The 25,313-nt window shown below is 34.7% G+C and overlaps 1 protein-coding gene across 2 annotated transcripts; it reads right to left on the reverse strand.

Annotated features, from left to right (window-relative positions):
* Positions 1 to 13,086: 13,086 nt before the first annotated feature.
* On the reverse strand, positions 13,087 to 23,662 carry LOC18444920 (monothiol glutaredoxin-S15, mitochondrial). 2 transcript variants are annotated; one of them, XM_020673989.2, is made up of 4 exons: positions 23,019 to 23,662; positions 22,440 to 22,506; positions 13,544 to 13,622; positions 13,087 to 13,460 (listed from the first exon to the last, which is right to left on the reverse strand). In XM_020673989.2, exons 1-4 carry the CDS (start codon positions 23,134 to 23,136, stop codon positions 13,389 to 13,391), a joined length of 336 nt encoding a protein of 111 aa, XP_020529648.1. In that variant the 5' UTR covers positions 23,137 to 23,662; the 3' UTR covers positions 13,087 to 13,388. The 2 variants fall into 2 exon arrangements, with proteins under 2 accessions (XP_020529648.1, XP_020529647.1); XM_020673988.2 differs by having other exon boundaries at positions 13,087 to 13,493.
* Positions 23,663 to 25,313: the final 1,651 nt, after the last annotated feature.

Below are 25,313 nucleotides of genomic sequence, written 5' to 3' on the forward strand. Positions count from 1 at the left end.
AGATGGGGCATTTTTTAATCCAAATGGCATAACATTCCATTCATATTGTCCGAAGGGAACATTAAATGTTGTTTTATATCGGTCATTTTCATTAAGTTGTATTTGCCAATATCCTGATTTTAAATCAAATTTTGAAAAAATGCAAGCATTTAGAAGTATATCTAATAATCTTTTTTATTCGGAATTGGATATCGAATCCATTTTAAAACTTTGTTTAATGGTTTATAATTAATGACTAGTCTGGGAACTCCTGGTTCCTTTTCGGCATTATTCTCTACGTAGAAGGTGGCACAGCTCCATGGTGATGGGCTAGGCCTTATTAATCCTTTAGCTATGAGGGAATCTATTTCGTTTTTACATATTTCTAACATTCTTGTATTCATTTGAATTGGTCGGGCTTTAGTTGGTATTTTAGATTCAAAAAAGCTTTCTTCATGTGGTAGTGATACTATATGTTTATGTCTATTCCAAGAAGCAGTTGGTAAATCGCTACAGATTTCTTTTTCAACTTGCTGTTTTATTTTACTTATCGTGTTTTGAATTTCAAGTAGTAACAATTGTTCTTCAATTGTTTTATATTTTATTTCAGCTTTTAATTGATATAAGAACGTTTCTTTGTTTTGTATGTTTTGTTTTACATTATTTATTTCTTTTATTTTTTGTTTATCAATAAATTCAAATTTAACTTTTATTCCTTCTATTGTTGATTATAATCTAGTAAGGTCTATAATAATAGGATATAACATACTGATAAATGGGGTTCCTAAACTAACAGTTTGGTTTAGCCTTTTTACCATAATAAATGGTAGTTCTAAGAAAATACCATTATTACATATAGTGGCATTAGATAATTTATAATTTATTTTTAATTTACTTCCATCAGGTGTATTTAATATTTGTGTTGTTTTATAAAAATATTTTGTGGGGACTAATCCTTCGTTTATACAATTTAAATCAGCACCTGAGTCTATTAAGGCTAAGGTTTGGAAATTATATTCGTTCTGGACTATTATTTTAACTAATGTATATCATTTTTGGTTTAGTATTTTGTTGATTAAATTCAATTGAGGTTCCTGTTTAATATTAGAGGATACAGGTTTATCTTTCATGTTATGTAGTATGTTAGCAAATTCTAGTTCTTCTTCATCTTCAGAAGGATTGTCTGTTAATTCGGTTAATTCTATAATTTAATTCTGTTTTTTAACTTAGTTAGTTCAGATTTTACTTCATTAATTTTGTGTTTTAGTTCAGCAATAGTAGGTTCCTTTTTAATACTGTTCTTTTGACTAACTCGTTTAAGTATGTCAGAGAAACTATATTCTTCAGTAGGTTTTATTAATGGTGTTGGTTTATTACGTGTTTTTGCGATTTGAATATATTGACTAATTATATATATATATATATGGAAAATCTGAGGTCAACCCGCTAGATGATAGTTACAGTAAACTCCAATTGAATCTGGGTCTACCTAATGGTTATGATTATATTTTACATTCAAATATATATATACATATATATATATATATATATATATATATATATATATATATATATATATATATATATATATATATATATATATATATATATATATTAAAGTCCTCCCAACGCCTATAGGTTGAACAATGATTTCGTCTACCCTTATCACCATCCAAAGTTCATCGTACGGTCACGATTGTCCGGTAATGTTTTATTTTTTATTTTTTATTACAATTCAAAATGACTTGAAATTTGGAAAGTATATACATCTTAGTGAGGCTCACCTAATAAAAATATAAAAAAAATAATTCGTAGAAAGTATATTGACCAAAATACCTCCAAAACATTTCGAGGGTATTTTGGTCAATTTGTTTCATGTAAAAACATTTTTTGATATTTTTTGTAGATTCATCTATGTTTTATGAACACATACTCCAAATTTCAGGTCATTCTAATTTGTAAAAAAAATATGAAAAATAAAATACTACTAGACAATTGTGACCGTGCAGTGAATTTTGGTCTGTGATGAGAGTAGACGAAATCACTGTTCATTTTTGCTTATAAGCATTTTACAGTATCTTCCTATATATATATGGATAATATTAGGTCAACCGGCTAGATGATGGCTACAATAAACACCAAATGGCCCAGATTGAATCTGGGTCAATCTAATGGTTATGATTATATTTTACATTGAAATTTTATTTTTTATTTTTAGAAATGAAATTCACATGTAATTTAGTGCATCTACTCTTAAAAAATAGGTGCACTTAATAAAAACATTAAAAATAATAATTTGTAAAAATTAAATTGATCAAAATACCCCTAAAATTATAAGGGTATTTTGGTCGATATGTTTTATGTGAATAAATTTTTTTAATATTTTCATTAGGTGTGTTTTGATGAAAAGAGTGGACTATAAATATTGAAGTGATTTGAATTTGTAAAAACAATATGAAAATTCAAATACGAAATATTGACGTAACCATCAGACTGGCCCAGATTGAGAGCTTGTTTTATTCTATCAGTTGGTGGGCAGACATGATCTTTTCTTATACAACAAAGTTTAAATAAGGTTGCAATCTTAAAATGTAGAATTACATAATATTGAGATGTATGAATATGATAAAAAAAAAAAAAGATTTTGAGTACCAAAAATAATGCATCTTGCAACACATTACCTAAATTGTCCACTTTCAATTTTCATATGGTTATAGATCTACTTAATTTAACCATTTTTTAAGTTTAGAATTTTACAATTAGATATGAAAATAGATTTTCAAATAATCCTAAGAATTTTTTAGCCCAAAATTATATTTTAGAATATATATATATACTGAGATTAGCTGAGAGTAGCCTACTAGTTCATATGAACATAACTTAAAATTCGTGTTTGAATTTTATTTTTTTTAAAAAAATCCAAATAACTTGAAATTTTAGGCATCTATTCTTCTCATTAAGTCGCACTTAATAAAAATATTTCAAAAATAATTCGCTAAAAATAAATTGATCAAAATACCCCCAAAACATTTTAGGGGTATTTTGGTAAATGTATTTATTGTAAATTATTTTTTCGATATTTTTAATAGATTCACCTATATTTGAAGAATATACGCCTAAAATTTCAAGTTATTTGGATTTCTAGAAAAAAAAAATTTAAAATTCCAATACAAAATGAGGTCGTAACCGTCAAATCGGCTCAGATTCAATCAGAACCATTGGGATCATATGAACTCATATGTAGGCTAATATCAGCATTTTCCATTTATATATTTGAAAACTCAAATGGAAAACTCTTCCCAAATAGAATCCACACCCTTTCTTTTATATATATATAGGAAGATACTACAAAACGCCTATAGGCGAAAATGAACAGTGATTTTGCCTACCCTCATCACCATCCAAAGTTCATCGCACGGTCACAGTTGTCCGGTAGTATTTCAATTTTCAAGTGATTTGGATTTCTAGAAAAAAAATTAAAATTCAAATATGAAATAAGGTTGTGACCATTGGATTTGTATAATGCAACGAAACTTCTAGAAAACCATATTTGTTATATGACCCAAAATTTTGCACATACACTTTCTTTATCTCAATAATCAATCTTCCAAAAAAATATTCAATTTGAATCCTAGATATAGTCAAAATGTGTCCCCTCCAACAACAAATATAGAGTATTTATTTGGTGAATTTCAAGATCTTAGCATTTACAAACTCAAAATTGTTTTATCTTTTTTAACATTGTTCATCTAATTCGAATAAAGCCATCGAAAAAAATTGGTAAAGAAAAAATCCTTCTAAGGCCTAGATCTAAGCATCTCACCAAAATGGGCGGCCTATGTTAATTGGGCCAAAAAAATACTTTTTGAATTTCATTTTCAAAATTTTCTTTTTTGTGAGTGTTCATTAGAATGAAAAGAGTGTAGATTTTAAATTTTGGATCAAACAAATGGCCCTAACATGATTTTTGAAGATTGCTGCATTATATTACTATACAACTGTTGCATGTAATCACTATATATATATATATATATATATATATATATATATATATATATATATATATATATATATATATATAAAGCCACTATGCAATGCCTATGGGCAAAAATAAACAGCGTTTTCACCCATAGGCTTGACGTCGTCCTTTTTTTTTAAACGGCATAGATTAAAAGACCACTACGGGCATAACATGTCCGTAACGGTACTTTTTCATGCAAAAAAAACACGAGCAACTAGATCTGTGGCAGTTTTTATGACAAAACCGTCACAGACAAGGCATGTATGTAGCGGGGCGAAACACTATTCAATTTCGCTTATAGGCGTTTTTAAGAGTTTTCCACACATACAAAGACATATATATATATATATATATATATATATATATATATATATATATATATATATATATATATATATATATATATATATATATATATGTTAGAGCCATTTGTTGAACCCCCAAACTTCAAATATAAAACTATTTTCATTCTATTGAATAATAACAAAAAAGCACACTTTGAAAATACATCTCAAGAAGAACTTTTTTAGCCCAACTAATATAAACTGTCTATTTTGGTGAGATACTTAGATCTAGGCCTTAGAATTATTTTCTTGTTTCCAAAAGTTTTATATGGCTTTAGTATCATTAGATGAACAATATTAATGAAATAATAATAATTTTGAGTTCGTAAAGGTCTATATCTTGAAATTTACCAAATAGATGGTCTACATTTATTGTTGTAGGGGAGTTATTTTGGCCAGATATAGGGTGGAAATTGAATTTTATTTTTTGGGATTGATTACTGGGATGAAAAGAGGGTGTGTGTAATTTTTGGGATCACATAAATGCCATAAACATGGTTTTCTAGAAGTGTCGTTTCATTATATTACAATGACATGATGACATGAAATTGCTATAGATATATATATATATATATATATATATATATATATATATATATATATAGGGAAAAGATCATGTCAGCCTACTGGCTAATAGCTACAGAGTCAGTCAATAACCCATATTGAATCTGGATCAAATCCAATGGTCACGACCTCATTTCGTATTTAAATTTTCATTTTTTTTCTACAAATCCAATTCAGTTGAAATTTTGAGTGACTATTCTTAAAAAATACTAAAATCTAATAAAAATATTTAAAAAAATAATTTGAAAAATATAAATTAACCAAAATACCCCCGAAACATTTTGGGGGTATTTTGGTTAATTTAAATTTTTTGAATTATTATTTTTAATATTTTTATTAGGTGCGCCTTGATGAGTAGAATCTATGTCTAAATTTTCAAGTGATTTAGATTTTTAGAAGAAAAATGAAAATTCAAATATGAAATAAGGTCGTGACTATCAGATCGGCCTAGATTCTATCTGTGCCATTGGCTGATAATGTAGCGATCAACGCATAGGCTGACAGCATCCATTCTCATATATATATATATAGTAATGATACTATGAGAACCTCCCGTACCCATGTGAGTAGGACCCTAAACGATCACTATTAAATTTTGACACACATCTCTAGAAAACCCATTCACCCAAGTCTCACACCCATGTCATAACTTTTCTAGAGATCTGTATTAAAATTTAATGGTGATCCTTTAGGGTCCTACTCACATAGGTGTGGGAGGGTCTCATAGTGTCATTTCTTATATATAATATACAAATTGACCAATTTGGATCTGTATTCTATATAGTTTCAGATACGAACCCAATCCAAAAAATTCTCAACCCTAGGTTTTCTTGACTCTTAAAGGCCTTTAAAGTCTGTCACATTTATTAATAGAGGTTTATTTATTAAGGGAAAAGTTTATATAGAGCCTGGGCTCTAAACAATCAAATTAGGGCCTACCTCAAAAATTTCATTAGAGGAGGAAGTTTTGATGCTCAAATACTTTAAATTGATCATCTCGACATCACGATAGATGTGGTTAAAAGGAAATAGTAATCAAAGTTCAAAATAATAATAATAATAAAATAATTCTTAAATTTTGTAATATATCTCATGCCATCCAATTTGACATCTAATGATTAGGAGTGATTATAAACTCCTTGTAACGATAAATGGTTTCACATTATAATATCCCAAGTATTCAAGGAAGTGGTGTCCCCGAGTGTCTATTAAACTTGTCACCATGTAGGCCTTGTGAACTCCAAACGCTACTAATACACGTTGACATTTTGTAAAGAAAAGTGCAAATAATTTGATGAACGTGAGAAAATGAGTTGGATTTAGCTTATTATTATTATTTTAATTAAAGAGGGTCTCACAGGAATGTTTTTCTTGGGGACTATTTGAGGCTGTTCTACTTCCGTTAAAGCACAACTATTAAATTAACAGATGAGATTTTTATAAAGCCCAAGCTTTATGAAAACAAAATAAAATCTCACCTCAAATCATCGTCCAAAAAGTACTTTTGGCAACGGAAATTTTCATGATGGCTCTAAAATCAATTTCTAACACCGATAATGAAATCAAAAAAAGGTAAAAAACTTGTAGATATATGAAAAACTTATTTTTAGGGCAATATAAACAGTCTAGATAATTTGTTACAATAACAATATTTTTAGAGCTTGAAATCTTTTTCTTTTCACAACTATAATATTAAAGCTAAAATGATGGATATATTGCTTTTCTAATGCTTGAATTACCATTTTTGATAAGTTACAAAGTGAGGCTTTACTATCAAACCATTTTCCTGAATTAAATAGTGAGCGGTGAGCTTCACAAGAGGGCATCGATAGCGTTAGGCCTTGGCAGAAAAGAATGAAGTGCCACTCTTATAATTGCATCCATTGCTTACATTTGCCCATGAGCAGATGAGTCATTTTAATTATTTGTTACCCAAAAGATAAACAAGCACACAAAGCACAACACTTGATCAGGGCCAAGCTGCCATCAAGAAACCCCGATGATGGTATCTAATTCAAAGAACTTAGTAAAATAATAATAATAATAATTTTTAAAAATTGAGAGAGAGAGAGAAAGCAGAAATGGAGAGAGAAAAATAGTTGTTAGGCATATGGATAACGATGAAATGGTCAAGAAATGACTTGAGACTTTGGTTTATCGTATTGACAGGTTTTGCATCTAACAGTCAAGATATTTGCTTGCCCTAATCAATAGTTAAACCTTTCTTCTCCTCTTGTTTGAGAGTTTTGCATCTAACGGTCAAGATATTTGCTTGCCCTAATCAATAGTTAAACCTTTCTTCTCCTCTTGTTTGACCGTAATTATATGTGCTTAAAAGGAAAGAGAATGTGATATACCAAAATGGTGGTCAAAGAAACTAAGGGAAATATGACCATTATAGAAAGTAGATAATGTTATTAAATATATTAAAAAAATAAATAAATAAATAAAAAGAAAGAAAAAGAAGAAGAAAAATAATAAGATGATGAGAGGGACCATGAAGTAAATGGTAGTAATAGTTCCAACACCTCCCACTTAACCAAAAAGAAGATCAAATGCATTAACTTTCGTTGACCACAAGGTTTTGCTCGTATAAGGTTTTTACCTATTGTTACGAGGCCCACTATAAAGTTTTATCTATTTACAAGATTTGATCCTTTGTAGCAATGTTTGAAGAACATTTCAGCAGTCAATCTCATAATTAAGGGCTCTGTTATCATATCACTGGAAGGTAAATAACTTATTGTGATCTCTTTCTTTTCACTTTGTCATAGATATGGTGATAATAAACTCCTATGTGCCTTCCCTTAGAGCTAATTGCTCAATTTTTAATTAATGAAATTGCAGCTTGATTATCATAAAAAATCTAGACCGACTTGTTGATTATTTCCAACTCAAAACTAAAAGATATATTACAAGCGATGTATTATGCTTCCTTTGCGCACCACACAACACATCCCTATTTCTTACTAAATCAAGAAATAAAACCTTCTCCAAAGAGGAAAATATTTCAAAAAGTGGATTTTCTATCATCATGATCTCTTGTGAAGTCTATAACAGAGAATCCTTGAATTTTCAGGTTATCAGGCTGATAACATGAATTATAATGTTTGGTTCCTTGGATATATGTAAATACATTTAAATTGCGTGCCAATGAGTCATACTTGAGTTATTTTGAGGTCTATTGATACATCCAATAGCAATACAAAAGTCAAGTTTTACCGGTGTTTGCAAAATCGAATAGGAACGATTAACCGGACATGGGCCTGGAAGCGATTTAACCGGCCTAATCGTTACACCGGCTGATTCAACAGCTCTAATCAAGCAAGTCCTGAATGATTAAAAAAATGTTAAAAAAATAAAAAAGATATAAAAAAATCTTCTAAAACATGAAAAACATATAAAGAATGTGATTAAAACAAAACACACTCAAATGAAGTTGAAAATTAATGGAAATATAGATTTTAACGAGTCGATTTGTGCCTAGGGGTATTTTTAAAATTTTTTGAAAAGATAGGAAAATATAAAAGTGAGTATCAATGGCCAAAATATTTTTAAATCTTTACCATAATATAAAAAATATTAAAGTAGTATTAAAAAAATCAACTTGATCTACTCTTTTTTTTTAAAGAAAATGATCTTTTAAAAAAAAACAAACAGATTTTTCTTTATCTTTTTTCTAAAGGAAAATAATATCTTTTTTCTTAAAAGAAATTAAGAAAAAATTATGTTATATATAATATGAGTAATGATATGAGACCCTCCCACCCATGTGTATAGGATCCCAAATGATCACCATTAAATTTAACACATCTCTAGAAAAGTCAAGTCCTACACCCACGTGATAACTTTTCTAGAGATCTAGATCTATGTCAAATTTAATGGTAATTGATCAAATAATAAATGACATATGATTTAAGTTGATATGTGTCAAATTTAATGGTGATCATTTGGGATCCTACACATATGGGTGTGGGAGGGTCTCATAAGATCATTACTCATAATATAAACCCTTACTTTTATCAATTAAGTAGTTAATGGTGATCAAATAATAAATGACATATTATTTTTTTACCAATTCGTGCTAGCAGTGGGATTCGAACCATAAAAAAACCATCATTAAAGCTTACCAATGCACTATTCAAATGAAATGGATATAAATGTGAAGCATTATTTTATTTAAAGTTTAAAATATAAGGTGACCACCAACGAAAACCAGAACTGGTCACTGGCCGGTTCTGATCTAACCGGCCGGTTAGCGGTTAGATTGGCCGGTTTTACGAACACTGGGTTTTACACAAAGCATAGTGTACATATTGGACCAAATGGCTTGTTTAGATATAATATTTCAGAGCGAGTTCCGATGGCTTCATTGGAGGCATCCCTCGAAATATTAAAGTTATGGTTGTTAACTCAGGAAGTTCAAGCCCTAGTAGAGAAAGTAGAAAACTCATACCCTTAGTTGATATAGTAAAAGAGCTCACGCAGAAGGTCGCTCATCTCCAGTGTGAATGGAATTTGAAGAGTAACGTTGGAGATCAAGCCAATGAAGGTGAAGGAGGTGACTTTCATCTCATTCATATTATAAACGATATTCATGATATCATTGTTCATATAAAAAACGATATTCTTGAGATCAAGTTTCCTATCCATGTCGAAAATCATGTGGAAAATCTTATCTCAAATAAAACGTTGGATTTGGAGGATTTTGAGGACAATGTCAATCACCATTTTGTGGAAAATCCTATCTCAGAGAAAGTATTGGATTTTGAAGACAATGTCAATCACAATTTTGAAGACAATGTCAATCACAAGCCCATAAATGATGAAAAGATGGTTGAGTTCAAGATATTTGCATTAATCCATCTTTCTTCATATTTTGATCTATTCTTCATATTTTTAAAGATCAAGTAGAAGAAGGCAAAAGAAATATGCGGATTTGATGTAGATCTCATCTTAGCCTTTTTTAAAACTCGATGACGAGTTTTCTCCAACCAGAGGAGATTGATGCAGTCATGAAATGACCTAATTTGGATTTTTTTACGTGCTTTAATTAAGGGTTATATTTTGGGATTTTTAAGAATTATGTGAGTTTAGATTATTAGGGTTATCTTGTATCTATTGGGTTAGTTAGTTTGGAATGTAAATAGAATAAGGTTAAATCTAAGGGGAGTTCTATCATTTTAATAATAGGTTGGTTTTGGATAAAAACATGGGAAGCTTTCGATGGGAAGGTTTGGATAACACGTAGGAAGCAAATTTAGGACGTAAAGTTAAAGACAGGAAAAATAGGGATGAGAGAAAATAAGGGGATAGATAAAATATGAGAGTGCCTGTAGGAGTTTTTCTTTTTGCTTATCTTCTTCTTCTTTTTTAGTCTATTTAAATGGAGGTTTCTCTTATTTGTAAATCAGAGTGAGTGAGTTAATAAAATTTGGTCTCGTGAAGAGATTTGGTCTCGTGAAGAGATTATTTTGGGGTGGATTCCCTTACTGACCTTGAAAGAGGATATATTCTCTCAACTTTCTTTCTTTTTATTGTTAATTTTTCTGATTTTATTCTCTCCCTGCATCACTGACCCACTATTTTTTTCTCTCTCTCTTTCTCTGCAACATCCATAAGCCCACTCCACTACTTTTTTTTCTCTCTCTTTGTCTACAACATCCATAAGCCCACTTTGAGGTGGATGGTGAGGGAGCATTTTTTTTCTCTCTCTTTCTCTACAATATCCATAAGCCCACTTCACTATTTTTTTTTTCTCTCCCTTTCTCTGCAATATCCATAAGCCCACTTTGAGGTGGATGGAGCTTGAAATCTACAACATCCATAAGTCCACTCCACTACTTTTTTTTTCTTTTCCTTTCTCTGCAACATCCATAAGCCCACTTTGACATGGATGACGCCTGAAATTTTTAAAAAGAGGGAGCAGGTCACTGATAGATCAGAGATAAATTAGGAGGGAATAGGTCACGGCCTCTGATATATCAGAGAGAGATTTCAGAGGCTATGACCTGTTCCCTTCTTTTTTTATTTCTCTCCCTTTCTATGCAACATCCAAAAGTTCCTTACTTTTTTTTCTCCCCCTTTCTCTGCAACATCCATAAGCCCATTTTGATGTGGATGGCGCCTGAAGTTTTAAAAATGAGGGAGCAGATCACTGCCTCTGATAGATCAGAAAGAAATTAGCTTATATATCAGTGACTTGTTCCCTCCTTTTAAAAATTTCAGACATCATCCACCTCAAAGTGAGCTTATGGACGTTGCAGAGAAAAATGACTTTATAACCAAGAGACAATATATGAGAGGCCGTTACCTGTTACCTCCTTTTAAAATTGTCAGGAGCCATCCACCTCAAAATGGGCTTATGGATATTGTAGAGATAGAGAGAGAGAAACGACTGTACAACCAAGGCTTATGGATGTTGTATAGATAGAGAGAGAGAGAAACGATTGTACAACCAAGAGACGCCGTACATGTTCCCTCCTTTTTAAAATTTCAGGCGCCATCCATCTCAAAGTGGGCTAATGGATGTTGCAGAGAGAGAAAAAAAAAATAGTGGGTAAGGAGAGAGAGAATGGAGTGAATTGAAGTAAGGTGTGGTGCTGGTTAGTTTTGTATTGAAGAAGATTACTTGCTCCGCTTGCGCAAATAATAGAGAGAAAGAGAGGTGAGAGACAGAGTTTTTAGAGAGAGAGAGAGAGGAGAGATACAAAGTTTTGAGAGAGATAGAGGTGGAATCATTTTACAAAATGTTTAGATCAATAATGTATGGTCAAAGAGGTCTAAAGGATAGGAAGATAGAAAATATAGAGACTTTATGCCGCAAGAAATAGTTTAAACTCTTGTGTCTCTTGATAAATAGAAGCCAAAAATAGGGGATAGGGAGATATTTTCCCTAAATTCTACAGCCTTAATTAGAACTCCATTCAAAATGAACATAATTATACTGATGGCCTCAACCTAAAAATTCAAAGCCAAGCTAGCATGACCCATCATATAGCTAACCATATCTATTAAATGCATATTACGCCTCTCAACTACACCATTTTGTTGAGGGGTATAAGGTAAGGTTGTTTAATATATTATTCCATGAACTTTGAAAAAAAAAATTGTTAAATAATTCTGAGGTGTTTTCTCCCCCCCTATCAAACCCTAGAATTTTTATATTTATTACCCAAGGTATTTGTAAAAGATACAAGAGGTAGCAATCCTTTGATTATAGGGATCTATTTAACAAAAACAGAAAATATACCATGCTTATCTAAATTAGAAAATGTACACCAATACAAACTTGTTATTTGAGATTTAAATTTCAATTCAAAAATTTTGGTAACACTCCCCCACAAGTTCGAGTGTAAACATTGAGAACGCCTAACTTGCCCATGAGAAACTGAAATTAATCTTTTCCAATAGCTTTTGTGAATATATTGGCTCATTAAAAACCAGTTAGGACAAGAGCATTACGAATTAAACCCAATTGAATTTCATGTCAAGTTCAATACATTTTGTTCGTCCATGAAAAACTGGATTGACAGCAATATGTAGGGACTGATTTACAAGAACAATAAAGCATCATGGGCCATTGTGAAGAATGCCAAGATAAAAGAAAGCGGTGTTTTGGCCAAGTAAGTTGTTGCTATTAACCAATGATTGGCATAAAGTTATAGTTCAAAACTAAGGTTTCTTACTCATAGAGCCAAATACCTTTTGGGGCGTGTAGATTACCAGTAACAATAATTGATACAAAGACACCGTATGAATTCAAGAGCGTTGCGACGTCAAAAACCAAAAAAATCTCATTCACTGCCTTGGTAGATCCCTTAGCACTCAACTGCTAAAATCATCCGATGTGGATCTAATATGAGAGTTACACTTTCTATTGACTCCTTATAAACGCGGTTACTGAAAGAGCAAAGATAAATGTTCAAATCCTTGGGAAACCACTTACCTCGCCCAAGCTTTTGTGCTGAGATGTGACGTCTGCAAGCCTTGCGGCAACCCTGTCTAACATTTTTGGATTTTTTCCAAAATAATTATTGCTTTGTACATACATAAAGGCTTTTTGAATAAATCACACTTTCCATGGCTCAGTATTGGTAAGAAGGGCATGGAATGTTCTGAAGTTCCAAATCCCTTGCAGAGAAGTGGGTCTCTAAAGGGGCTCTCTGTTGAAGGATATCAGAGAAGTGTCCATCCCCAGTAGATTAACAACAGCACCTCACGGTAGTTACAATGTTTTCCATGACTTGCAAGTCCTTAAAGAATAACACTAATTTCTAATAAAATAAATAAAATTTAAGAATGCAATCATTTAACTAGAGAGCATCTTATCCATTATAAATAAGTTCAACTTTGGACCTCCTTCCTGGTAGAACGATTACATATCCTTTTTACATTTTGCACAACATAGCAGAAAATAGCAGAAAGAGAACAAATACGCAGGAAACCCAATTTCTGGCTCCATGGCGATTTGAAGACCATTACTCTGAATCCTCCTTTTGCTGGCTGGTTCCTGCAGTGAGATCCTTAAGCTTTTCTTTCAGCTCCCCAGACTGCATATGACACACAAAATAAAAGAGGATATACTGTTACAATTTCACTTAATTCATTGTCAACCAATACAACACTAACTGACCTTATGCATGTTAAGGATTATGTCAGACCCTCCAATGAACTCGCCCTTGATAAATAGTTGTGGGAAGGTGGGCCAGTTGCTGCACAAAAGCAAAAACACAATCAGGAAAAACTGTTTGGCCCAAGCCACATTTGCTGATGCAACATTTATTGTCAATCAAACAGTTTCTGAGTTCCACTTAAATAAGAGCAGCCCTTATAAGATCAGTCGCTAATCGTGTGTATCCGGATCATCCTCTTTGGCTGTACATTCTATAAATGTGCAGGCTTGCATGTGTTTGACTTTACAAAGAATCTCTAAGCTAGAAATTCTTATGTGATTGAACAAGAGAGAAGTACACATATCTATGTGTGCACGCATGTGTTGGAATGTGGGGATCAACCTAGGAGTGAAGTTTAAATGCATCTGTCTGTCCTTGATATGAAATGAAGTAAGGGCGCAATGCAAGAGATACATGGAAAGATAACGGCCCTTGTTCACCTATCCAATGGTAGAAAAATGCTCTACAAATAATAAAGCATTGTATTTGTAAATAGGTAAAAAGATTCAAATTGGAGATTGTGAATTATGGAATCAGCCTTCCTATTTCTCACGATATGACAAGGAAATTTTGTAATGGTAGCTTCATCAAGCTTCCCATAGAAGTCGGACATTAAAATGCAGCCATCTCTTTTTGAGGTAGCAAATGCACATATCCGTTTCATTAACATTCACATAAAGTACACTCATAGGTACAAAGACACAGGGGAAGTACACTTCAATCCATATGACCATAGAAAATATATGCTCATAAGCCAATTAAGGGACAGACAGCAATGGAGAGCGGGGACAGGCATTGACATGCTCCAGTGGGTCATGCCCTTTCTCCAGCACTGCCCATCCATCATTGGATGTTGGGGATACATGTGAACACTGATTTCTGTAATTATATTGACAGCCCCAAAACTAATTTTGTTTGATCGTATTTAGCATGGCATACTCTCTGCATTGCTTGTACGCAACCAATTTTGCCCTTCCTAAACATTCACAAACTTGCAATAGAATTAGCAAATCCTTTTTCCCCAGTTCAAATCGGGGTGTTGCCTGATCAACAAAGGACTCTAAATCTCTTATCCAGCTGATATGACCCGCCTTATTTTTGCCCAGCATAAGCAAAGGGCTGTCAATACTTTATCTTCAAAACCCTGAGGTTCCATGAAATGAAGACTATAAATTGAAATTTCAATTTTTTCTTTCTTCAAAAATCTGCATATCGCCTTCACCAATCTATAAAAATCTCTTTAGAAAGAAGATCTTTGGTCTCATGGTAGCCTGCTTCAGTCCCCTTACGAAACTTTCGTTATTGTGTTAGCCATATACTTCACATGTTTCTAACGATTCACATGGCATCATCATCAAATGATACAAGTCTTGGATAAGAATCTACAACGCACTAGAACGCCCTTGCTGATGATCCTTTACTCCGACAGCATCTAGGGTTCCTCAAACAATGTGATATCTCACAACATGTAAATCCTTAACCCTTCCTCCTCTTACTAATACTACAGAATGTTCTAAAAAATCAATAATTACTTGGCTGCACTAATGCATATTGAAAGAATGGCACTTGTAAAGTTTATGGGCTTTCCCTGGTACTATCCAGCAACTGTGAGCCTACTACTTCCAACCACCCAACCACAACCCCAAGCCCCCACAAAGAACAAAAAAAAAAAAAGAAAGAAAAACCATTCGGGCCTACTTCTATGGCAAACCTCCTCCTGGCTATGCTGTGGACAGTGGTTGGAGTGCCCAAGGAGGATCTAGAAGGGAGTCTCCCATCCAAACTTTGAAGGAGAGAATTATGTCAACAGTGTTAGAACTGACTTACCAATAATTCATCATCTCAAGGTCCACCCCATTTCAATCACAAGATTTTTGCACTGGATTGTGCCCAAGTTAGGCAATCAAATGGAACTTGATGAGTGCTTTCTAATTGATTCAGGAAGGGCAGAATCAGGAGAGTCTCTAGAAACAGCACAGGACCATGCTTTTATTGTTTACAAGGCCCATTGATACGATCACTTCGACTGTCACTGAGGCGCAGGCCCTCTTTGCAAGGCTCGAACTATTTAATCCAGCTTGGAGCACCTTGTTAGTGATAGAGGGATCGATTAGGCTTCTAAGGTCTCTACAAGGTCATGGTGGTTGGAGCAAGTGTTTAATGAGATTTTCAAGATCTGAGAATCCCTTCAGGTGTCTTTCCAACAAATGACATGAGGCGAACACCGAACACCTTGCCAAACAAGGGGCTTCCCAAACAAATTTTATAACTTTTCTCCTCAGGAATAGAGGGAATTTCTGTCTTTTGGTTTTACTCTTTTGAATCCACTTGTGAATCCACTAAATTTTACTAACTTTACAAGAGACCCACTTGTGAATCCACCACTATTAATATAGTGTTACCTTATTCAAAAAGAAAAAGGAACTTGCATTATATTCCCAACTTGTCTCTCATCATAGTAAATCTGTCCTAGTACAATATGCCTCAGTTAAAACTTTGCTAGACGATCCTGACTTAAAATTTTTGCTCTTCTTTATTTGTGGTTCAATATCCACATGTTACAATTGAAAGCATTCTATGCATTCAAGGTAAAAATGGTTAGAAGCAGGGTAATTAGGTTCTTCCAGTCACTGAACTTCATCATTTGAAGAATTTCTTCTGTTTGGCAGTTTTTCTCCTAGACGAGATGATATTTGTGGTATTGAGAAATGGGGACAATGCTTCTAGAAGGAGACCGATGCTTGTCGTCGCCTCCTCAATGGCCATATCCTCTTCTCTTTCCTGTCAGAAAAGGCAGCCAAAGCACCCTCCAAACCCAACCCCCTCCTTTCAAAGGAGCGTCCTTGTCTCTCACAGCTTGGCCACCTCTTTTGGGCACCTACAAACCTCAGAAAATTTGGCTTAGGGTCACCAACATTTCCCTACATGTATTCCCACCACTTTGAAGCTCATTCAAGAGAGATAAGGGAGATTCCTCTACGTAGAAATCCTACGAATTCCTTCCTCTTGGTTCCATTCTCCTGCTTGTTGAAGTTCTAGATTCCCACTTGATGGAGATTTGAGCACAAGTAGCCATGAGTATCTTCTATGGGAGCGACAAATTCCTTCTAATTTTTCCTTATATTTGCAGGACGAAAACCCTAAGAGGGCTTCCAAGAAGAACAAGAAGAGCAAGAAAGAGTTTGGGTGTTCTTTTTAGTTTTTAAGGATATTTCAAATGTTATTTATTTATTTATTTCATTGCTGGACCAGTTAGGGATTTTTTAGATATTTTAATTAAAGTTAGGGAGTTTAGTTTCAAGTTATATTTAAGTTAGGACCTTTTGGTCAAAAGTTAAATTGTATAGACAAATATTGTCCAAAACAATAATTTTTCAATATAAATAAGGGCATGGATGGGCTGAAAAGTCATTCATATATTCTTCTTTAAGAAAAGAAAGACTTTGTCTTGTAAATGGGGAGGCTTTGGTGATCCGGCGCAGCATGGTGACACCCAAGGTAGTAGATGAGGCAGATTGGTTGCACACTAACATTTTCCACACTCGATGCATAGCCCCTACAGAAAGGCTTGCAATCTTCATTGATGGGGGCAGCTATGAAAATATTGTTTCTCAGGAGATGGCCGACAAGCTGAAGTTGAAGACAGAGAACCATCAAAAACCATACAAGATAGCTTGGTTCAAATACGGAAATCAGGTAACGGTTTCTAAACATTGTCTAGTTTCTTTTTCTATTGGAAAGCATTATAAAGATGAGGTGTGGGTGATGTTGTGCCTATGGATGCATGTCATTTATTATTGGGTAGACCAAGGCAGTATGTTAGACATACCATACACGATGGATTTAAAAACACTTATTCCTTTGTCAAAGATGGAATAAAAGTGGTTTTAGGTCCATCTAAGAAGGAAAGTGCATCCAAATCAGATGAAGGGTGTACTAGCCTTCTTCCTTTGGCTGAGTGTATGGAGGGATTGGAGGAGTCGAGGATGGTGTTTGCAGTGATCCAAGTGGAGGAGCAGCCTATTAGTTCAATTCCACCACAATTAGAGCCCTTAATGAGGGACTATAGCGATGTCACCCCAAATGAGCTAAAAGCGGGTTTACCACCCATGAGGGACATCCAATATCACATAGACCTCGTTCCTGGGTCTAGCCTACCAAACAAGGCTGCATATAAAATCAGCCCAAAGGAGTGCATGAACAAGTATGTGCTAGTCTAGAAGCCAATACAGTTAAATACAAGGAAGCAGCAGACAAGCATCATCATTTCAAGGAGTTTAATGTGAGAGACTAGGTAATGGTGTATCTCAAGAAGGAACAACATCCAGTGGGAAAATACAGCAAGCTGAATGATCGGAAGGCAGGACCATTCAAGATTTTGAAGAAGATGGGCAATAATGCTTACAAGGTCGCCTTCACACATGGAGACTTCAGACATTTTCAACATTGCTGATCTATCGGAGTATCATGGTATGGAGGTACATGAAGATGAAGATGTGAACTCGAGGGCAAGTTCTCCTCAATCCAAGGAGAAACATGGAGATCAGAGCACAAGTAGCCACGAGTATCTTCTATGGGAGCGACAGATTCCTCCTAATTTTTGCTCATATTTGGAGGATGAAAACCCTAGGAGGGCTTCCAAGAAGAGCAAGAAATAGTTTTGGTGTTTTTTTAGTTTTTAAAGCTATTTCAGATGTTTTTTATTTATTTATATCATTGTTAGACAAGTTAGGGATATTTTAAATATTTTAATTAAAGCTAAGGAGTTTAGTTTCATTTTATATTTAAGTTAGGACTTTTTTGGTCAAAAGTTAAATTGTATGAACAAATATTGTCCAAAACAATAACTTTTCAATATAAATAAGGGCATGGATGGGTTGGAGAGTCATTCATGTATTCCTCTTTAAGAAAAGAAATACTTTGTCTTGTAAAAGAAGCCTAAGGCTTAAGCCCTAGGTAGGAGAAAACCTAGGGTTTCTCCAAAATTGTGTGGTTCTTGCAGATTTTTCTAGGTTTCCTACATCACCACTCCATCCCCTCCTGGCTCTGGCTGAGCATTGAAGGAACTGACTATCGAGTTCTCACTTCCTGGTCCTTTGCCTCCCATGCCTCTGCTCACCATGTTCAGGGAGAAGACCACTCAGCTCCTCCTGCAAACCAGAATGCATTTCTTTATGGGGAATTAAAAGAAGTCTATATGCTACCTTCATTTAGATTTCAGGCCCCTGGATATAAGGGTAAAGCTTGTATACTGAGAAAGGCCATCCATGGACTAAAGCAATCTCTTCAAGATTCGTTGAGATATTTAGTGTGGTTGTTCAGAGAATCAGGTAAACAAAGAGCCATGTTGACCATACCTTATTTACCATACCTTATTTATCAAAGATACTAGGACCAGCACTATTGCCCTGATTGGATGATATAGTTGGCACAAGTAATTGTCCTCAAGAAATTCAGCGACTTAAGAATTTTCTAGCAATAAGAGTTGAAATCAAAGTCCTAGGTCCATTGAAGTATTGTCTTGGAATAGAAGTGGCCAGGTCTAAGAGGGGAATCTTTATCTCTCGAAGGAAGTATGCATTAGACCTTCTTAAAGAGACAAGAAAGCATGGGGCTAAACAATTGACACTCGTATCAAAACATAATCATAAAATTGACAACTAAAAGGGTGAAGCTCTTAAAAATGTTGGTATATTTCAAACATTGGTAGGTAGACTGATGTATCTTTCACTTACAAGCCTACAAATTTGCATATACTGCGAAAGGGATTAGTCTATTATGTATGTTCCACAAACTATCCATCTTTTGTTGTCAAGGTTCTCAAGTTCTCTTGCACAATGTAGAGGATTGTTTGCGAATCATGGACACTTACAAGGTGAAGCTTATACAGGTACAGATTGGGCTAGTTCTATTATGGATTGGAGATCAACATCAGGCTGGGGCACTTTCTTAGGAAGTAACCATGTAACTAGAAGGAGTAAAAGCAGTGATTTGTAACCAGAATCCAGATCAAGTGCGAAAGCTCAGTACAGATCCATGGCTCACAGTGCATGTGAACTACTCTAACTAACAATTCTTTTACAAGAAATTGGCGTTACTGTAAAGGGGCCAATGTCCTTGTGCTATGCCAACAAGGTAGCTACAAGTATTACCTAAAAAATACAAAACAAGGCAGCTATAGGTATTGTTTGTAAACCAGTCCAGTATGATAGAGCTAAGCATATAGAAATGGATCAACATTTTATTCGTGAAAGAGTTACTACTAAAAAAATTTGTCTTCCATATGCTAAAACTGAAAACCAGCTAGTAAATATTCTTACCAAAGCCATTGGGAGACCTCGAGACCTCAACTATAAGTGATCTTAAGCAAGTTGGGCAAAACCGATATCTATGCACCAGCTTGAGGGAGAGTATTGTGAATACCAAAGGTTATATTTATTTTTCTTGTATTTTAGTTCTTAGGACTTATTTGTCTTTTCCTCCTTCATAAGGGCAATGTTGTACTTTAATATTTTATTATTGTTGTAAAAATGTTTAAGTGGGGTGTGGGGGTTAGTTTTGACAGCACCGTGCCTCCTCTCTCATTATCTCTTCAACGTGACTCACGATCTCTCTCACCCGTCGATCTCTAAATCTCTCTCTTTCCAAAACTTCAATCTTTCTTAGTCATCTTCATCACTTATACACTTGGTTGCTGATTTTAATTCATATAATGAACCATTTTCAAATTTAGCTTGGCAAAAACAAACTACACACAACCATCTCAAGACTGCAATTAAATGGCAACATAAACTGGGTTAGTCTACAAATTCTGTAAATTGCCGGAACATGTGCCTTCCAAGAATTTGGAGTGTCTTATTTACTGATGCAAATATAAATAATGCATGCAGCCTGCTTCAAGATGCGGCTTCCAAAAGGTCTTATCTAAATCATTGTCCTACTTTGCATGTTCATTATCTTAACTTCCTAAAGGCTATATCTAAATATTAGCCCTTTTTAGGAATGACCTTTATCCAAAAAAGAAAAATCTTACTCATATTCCGGAGTGTCCTTTCCCTGAACTATCTGATGTTTTCTAACCATGTCAATGATTAAAGCTCCTTGGGAGAGGCAATTGCACCCAGCCATTCATACCCAAGATCATTTGAGACAATGGAAAATATACAGATCTTCATCCATTTATCAACAAGTATTATCTGGTGATGGGTCTACTTCAAAACTCAAATATCCAAGATGTTGCACCACATGCCGTAGAGATGTATAAGTCACTCCAAGGCACTCATAGGATATGAATGAAGGGTTTTACATGTCCTTGTGCTGAAAATCGAGGCAATATTTAATAAACTTATAGATAACAAGGTGAATGAAAATTCTTAACAAGTCACCTTCAAAGAACAGCTTCTATTTAATTATTCGAGCCCAATTAATTACATTCAACAAGTCACCTTCAAAGAACAGCTTCTATTTAATGATTTGAGCCCCTCCAGTAGTGCTTCAGCTTCAGCTAAAGTAGATTAGATTAGGCAACTCCTATAGGCCCTGAGTAAGATAGGAATAGAATGCCCGAGCTGTCTGTACATATGCCCCCAATGCCCACTGGTCCCGGATTTTTCACAGAACAGCCATAAAAAAATTGAGTTTGATGGTGCCCACTTTCAGAGCCAACCAATGATTCGAAAGAGGCATTGACACTGGGATGGTTAGCAAGATCGCAGTCCAATTTAGTGCAAAGTCCAATTTAGTGCAAAATATTTAACATAGCCATAACCTGTTCTTTATGGCCCCACATGTGACTCCTGACTCTCAAAGATCCTCTTGTGTCCATCCAATCATCCAACCACACCCAGTGGCCTTCAAGGCTCTCAAATGAGGGGCATACCACGACATCTTTTGTCCAATATTAGAGCAACAAGTGTTGGGAATTGGCTACCCAATGATCATTTGCCCAACCATTTGTCCTTCCACATTCTGATTAGATTCCCAGATCTAACCAATAATCTCACACAAGCACAAAAAAACCAATAAGAGGAGAGATACCTCTCCATACCCCTGACGAGTGAGCATTTCAAGATCCCTTCAGCAACCTCCCAGAGTCATTTAGCCCATATCTCTGATGAGACCTTCTTGTTATTCATTTCTTAAATTTTTCATTTCAACAAGCCAGGTTTATCTAATTTTGAGCTTGATAATTCCCTTTTCCATTTTCAGTAAAACCAAACCAGGTGATTACCACATCATGAGGGATGAATCCACTACCCAACAGACAGAAAAGGTGAAAATAGAGGAACATATCTCTTCCCCTTCTGTATTGGAATTGACATAAGACGGCAGGCACAACTTTGGAAGCAAGCGGCACTTCACTACAGGGAAATCACATGCAATATAGTCGTAGGCGACTTAACCCTTGAAAAAGGATACCATGGTTTGACCATTTTTTTCATGTAAAGCAATGCAAATGGCAGGACAAGCTTTATCGTTGAAAAAGTAAAAACTATTATATGCACTTGCCATACAAAAATTTGACTTCTATCATGTTAGATGTTATAAATTTTAAACCAGGTTGGTCAAAACCAGCGATAGTAAGGAACAATTATTAAACCTATTAGAGAGACAGTATGAACATTTGAATTCCAAGTTGTGTTCTGGAATTATTTCTGAGACAAGCTTAATAGAGATGTTTTTATCAATATCTCATACTCATGACCACACAGATGTGCATTTGTTCTAAACTTTCCAAAAAACAAAATAGTTATGAGGAAAAAGGATAAAAGATATCAAAAGCGAAGAAAAGATTGTTAGTTTCTCGGAAATCATGACTACATTGCAAGTACGACATTAAACTTGAATCTAACTCACCTGAAATCTTTGACTCCATTTTTCGGTTCTGAATTTTCTAGAATGTTTCTGGCACTAAGAGGAATATCTGTACCATTCCATTGACAAAAGAAATTATTAGCAATGATGGCATTCATTGCTTTCACAGAAATTATCTCAATGAAACTAACAATCAATAAATCCGGAGCTTTTTGAAAAGCCACCATGGATTTAATGAATCACAGTTATTCTGGAGATAAGCCTGAGGGCTTCTCACCAAACATAAATGGGTTTGAGTATCCTTTTTTTTTTTTTAGTCTGTTAATGTTTAAAACTGGGTTTGAATATCTAATTAAAGAAATAAAAAGAAAAAGAAACAACATTCAACTCTGCAAAGAGACAAGAATAGGCCACAGTTTAAAAGGTAATTTTGTTGTGTGAAAGAGAAGATAATTGTATTTGTTGCACTAACATTTTACATCCAGCATTGTGCTACCCTGTGCATTTCGAAAATACTAGATTGAGTTACTTGAGTGAAGGGAAAGTGATATGATTTGACAGAGTCACAGGCTCATATGCTAGATGAGCATAGTACAAAGGAAATTAAGTTTTCATGGTTACCTAGCAACCATTTTCTCCAGGATTTCCAGGATGTCATTTCCCTCACTCCCTCACGCTCTCCCTCCCTCCTGCTTCTACCAGATTGAAGCTCAGATCTGAAACAATATCTGAGTGACATTATATACAGTCACTTTGAATTGTATTGTCTATTGAAAGATTGAGAGAGGCCCTGTCACTCTAAGTTCTGGTTGAAAAAAGCCTTCAAGCTGGCCTATCAATTTCAGCAAAAAATTGCCGTGTGAAACAAAATCCTCACATCTGGCATGAAAATTCCTGGCGAAAATTTGTGAGATCTGGATTCTTATATAAATCCGCAAAGTTTAGTCAATGTTTGCAATCTACAGCTCATGGATTTAATGAATCGCAGTTATTTCGGAGACAAGCCTGAGGGGTTCTCGCCAAACATAAATGGGTTGGAATATCCTTCTTTTTTTTTTAATCTGTTAATGTTTAAAAATGGGTTTGAATATCTAATTAAAAAAATAAAAAGAAAAAGAAACAACATTCGACTTTGCATAGAGATAAGAATAGGCCACAGTTTAAAAGGTGATTTTGTTGTGTGAAAGAGAAGATAATTGTACTTGTTGCGCTAACTTTTTACATCCAGCATTGTGCTAGTCTATGCATTTCGAAAATACTAGATTGCGTTACTTGAGAGAAGGGGCTGTATATGATCTGACACAGAGTCACAGGCTCATACGTAGAGGAGCATAGGATGCTGCTGCAAATAGATCTATCTATCAAAGTACAAAGGAAATTAAGTTTTCATGGTTACCTAGCAACCATTTTCTCCAGGATTTCCAAGAAGTCATCTCCCTCACTCCCTCTTGCTTCTACCATATTGAAGCTCAGATTTGAAACAATATCATCATCATCATCATAGCCTTTTTTCAATTAATTGGAATCGGCTACACAATTCCTGGTCCGTCATTCTGCTCTATTTAAGGTTACAGGAATCATGTTCTACTACTTATGTTGAGAAAATACCATGGGATCATTTATGATTTGCATTGTGATCATGATATTCAGGAACTAAAACTGAATGATCTTTGACCTGCTTTTACTAGATCTCTCTTACTTGAGCTCATTGCAAGTATGAACGTCGTACTGACTTTTCTTCACAGAATAACAATATTCATGGCCCACTGGATCTAGTCAGAGTTACATCATCTAGTTTCCTCTATATGGCTTCTATGGATCTTTCAGAGTCTTACAATAACTTAATCTCTTCTTTTATCGTCAGATATATTATTGAAAGAATCTAGTACAGCCATGTAACCCACGGAAACAACATGTAGATCAGCACATCAGAACAAAGAGAGAAGAGAGAGAGGGCAAAGAGGATAGATAGGGAGGGAGGGAGGGAGGGACAAGAGAAGGGAGGGAAAAGAGGGAGGGAAACGAGAAGGGAGAGATAAAGAGAAAGAGAGTGGTGGACAGAGAGAGTGACAATAAAAAACATAAAAACTACAAAGACAATGAGGAGGGATGTCAAGGCAACAACACCCGAAAACTACAAAACCATATGAACAATTAAAATATTCATGTCCACCCTTCATTGGCAAGTCCATCCACCTCCTCATTAAAACCATAAAGAACATATTCAAAAGAAACCTCCTTGCCACTAAACAGGTTGAAAAATCTCCATTAAAATACTCAACAATAACCGAGGAGGAGGTCTGTCCTTCCAGGCCAATCAAATAAGGATTAAGACAATCCCCATCCACAACTATAGGTAAACCCAACTTCATTAAATATGATTCCTTCCAATAAAGCTCTCCCGTCCACCTCTTAAGAATGCCTCCCATTCCATAGGAGGTTCCGAATTTCCCCTGGATGCCCCATCAAACTTCAACCTATTCATCTTGTTTTCCATAGACCCCCCATTTTCACCAAATTTTGAGCTTCTTGATCAGGGGTGTGACGAGCTTCTTTTGCCACAGTTCAGAGTCACATTGAAGTCCAAAAATCCTATTTTTTGTGGGAAGGTCTCTTTCAGCATGTCTTGGAAATTAGTTGCACCATGTTCCAAGACTGTTTGTGGGGTCTGCTTCCGGTGTTTAACATATTGATTAGCAGATGAGTTTTGTATCGAACATTGGATGCCTGTTTAGTTTGTGACCTATTCAAATGGTGGGCAACAAGAAAACCAGCTCCCCATGGAATCTCTACCTTTTGGGCTTGGTGGTTGTAGAAGGGCGGTGATGGCCATCCATGTACTGCGTATTGTTACCTGGAAGATATAGCCACATTTTTCCAGTACAAGGCCATATGGCTCGCGTGAACTGGTTTGAT

This window comes from Amborella trichopoda, chromosome 13 (assembly GCF_054954075.1).
Source record: "Amborella trichopoda isolate Santa Cruz 75 chromosome 13, AtrichopodaSantaCruz75HAP2 v2.0, whole genome shotgun sequence".
NCBI classification, from domain to species: Eukaryota; Viridiplantae; Streptophyta; class Magnoliopsida; order Amborellales; family Amborellaceae; genus Amborella; species Amborella trichopoda.

Bases quoted from the DNA above. Each gene is read 5' to 3' on its own strand.
- LOC18444920 (XM_020673988.2), bottom strand. From the start codon at position 23,136: ATGTCACTCAGATATTGTTTCAGATCTGAGCTTCAATCTGGTAGAAGC. The intron at 22,507-23,018 runs GTAACCATGAAA...GGAATGGTACAG, and splicing joins CTGGAGAAAATGGTTGCTAG to ATATTCCTCTTAGTGCCAGA. The intron at 13,623-22,439 runs GTGAGTTAGATT...GCTTTTGTGCAG, and splicing joins AATGGAGTCAAAGATTTCAG to CAACTGGCCCACCTTCCCAC.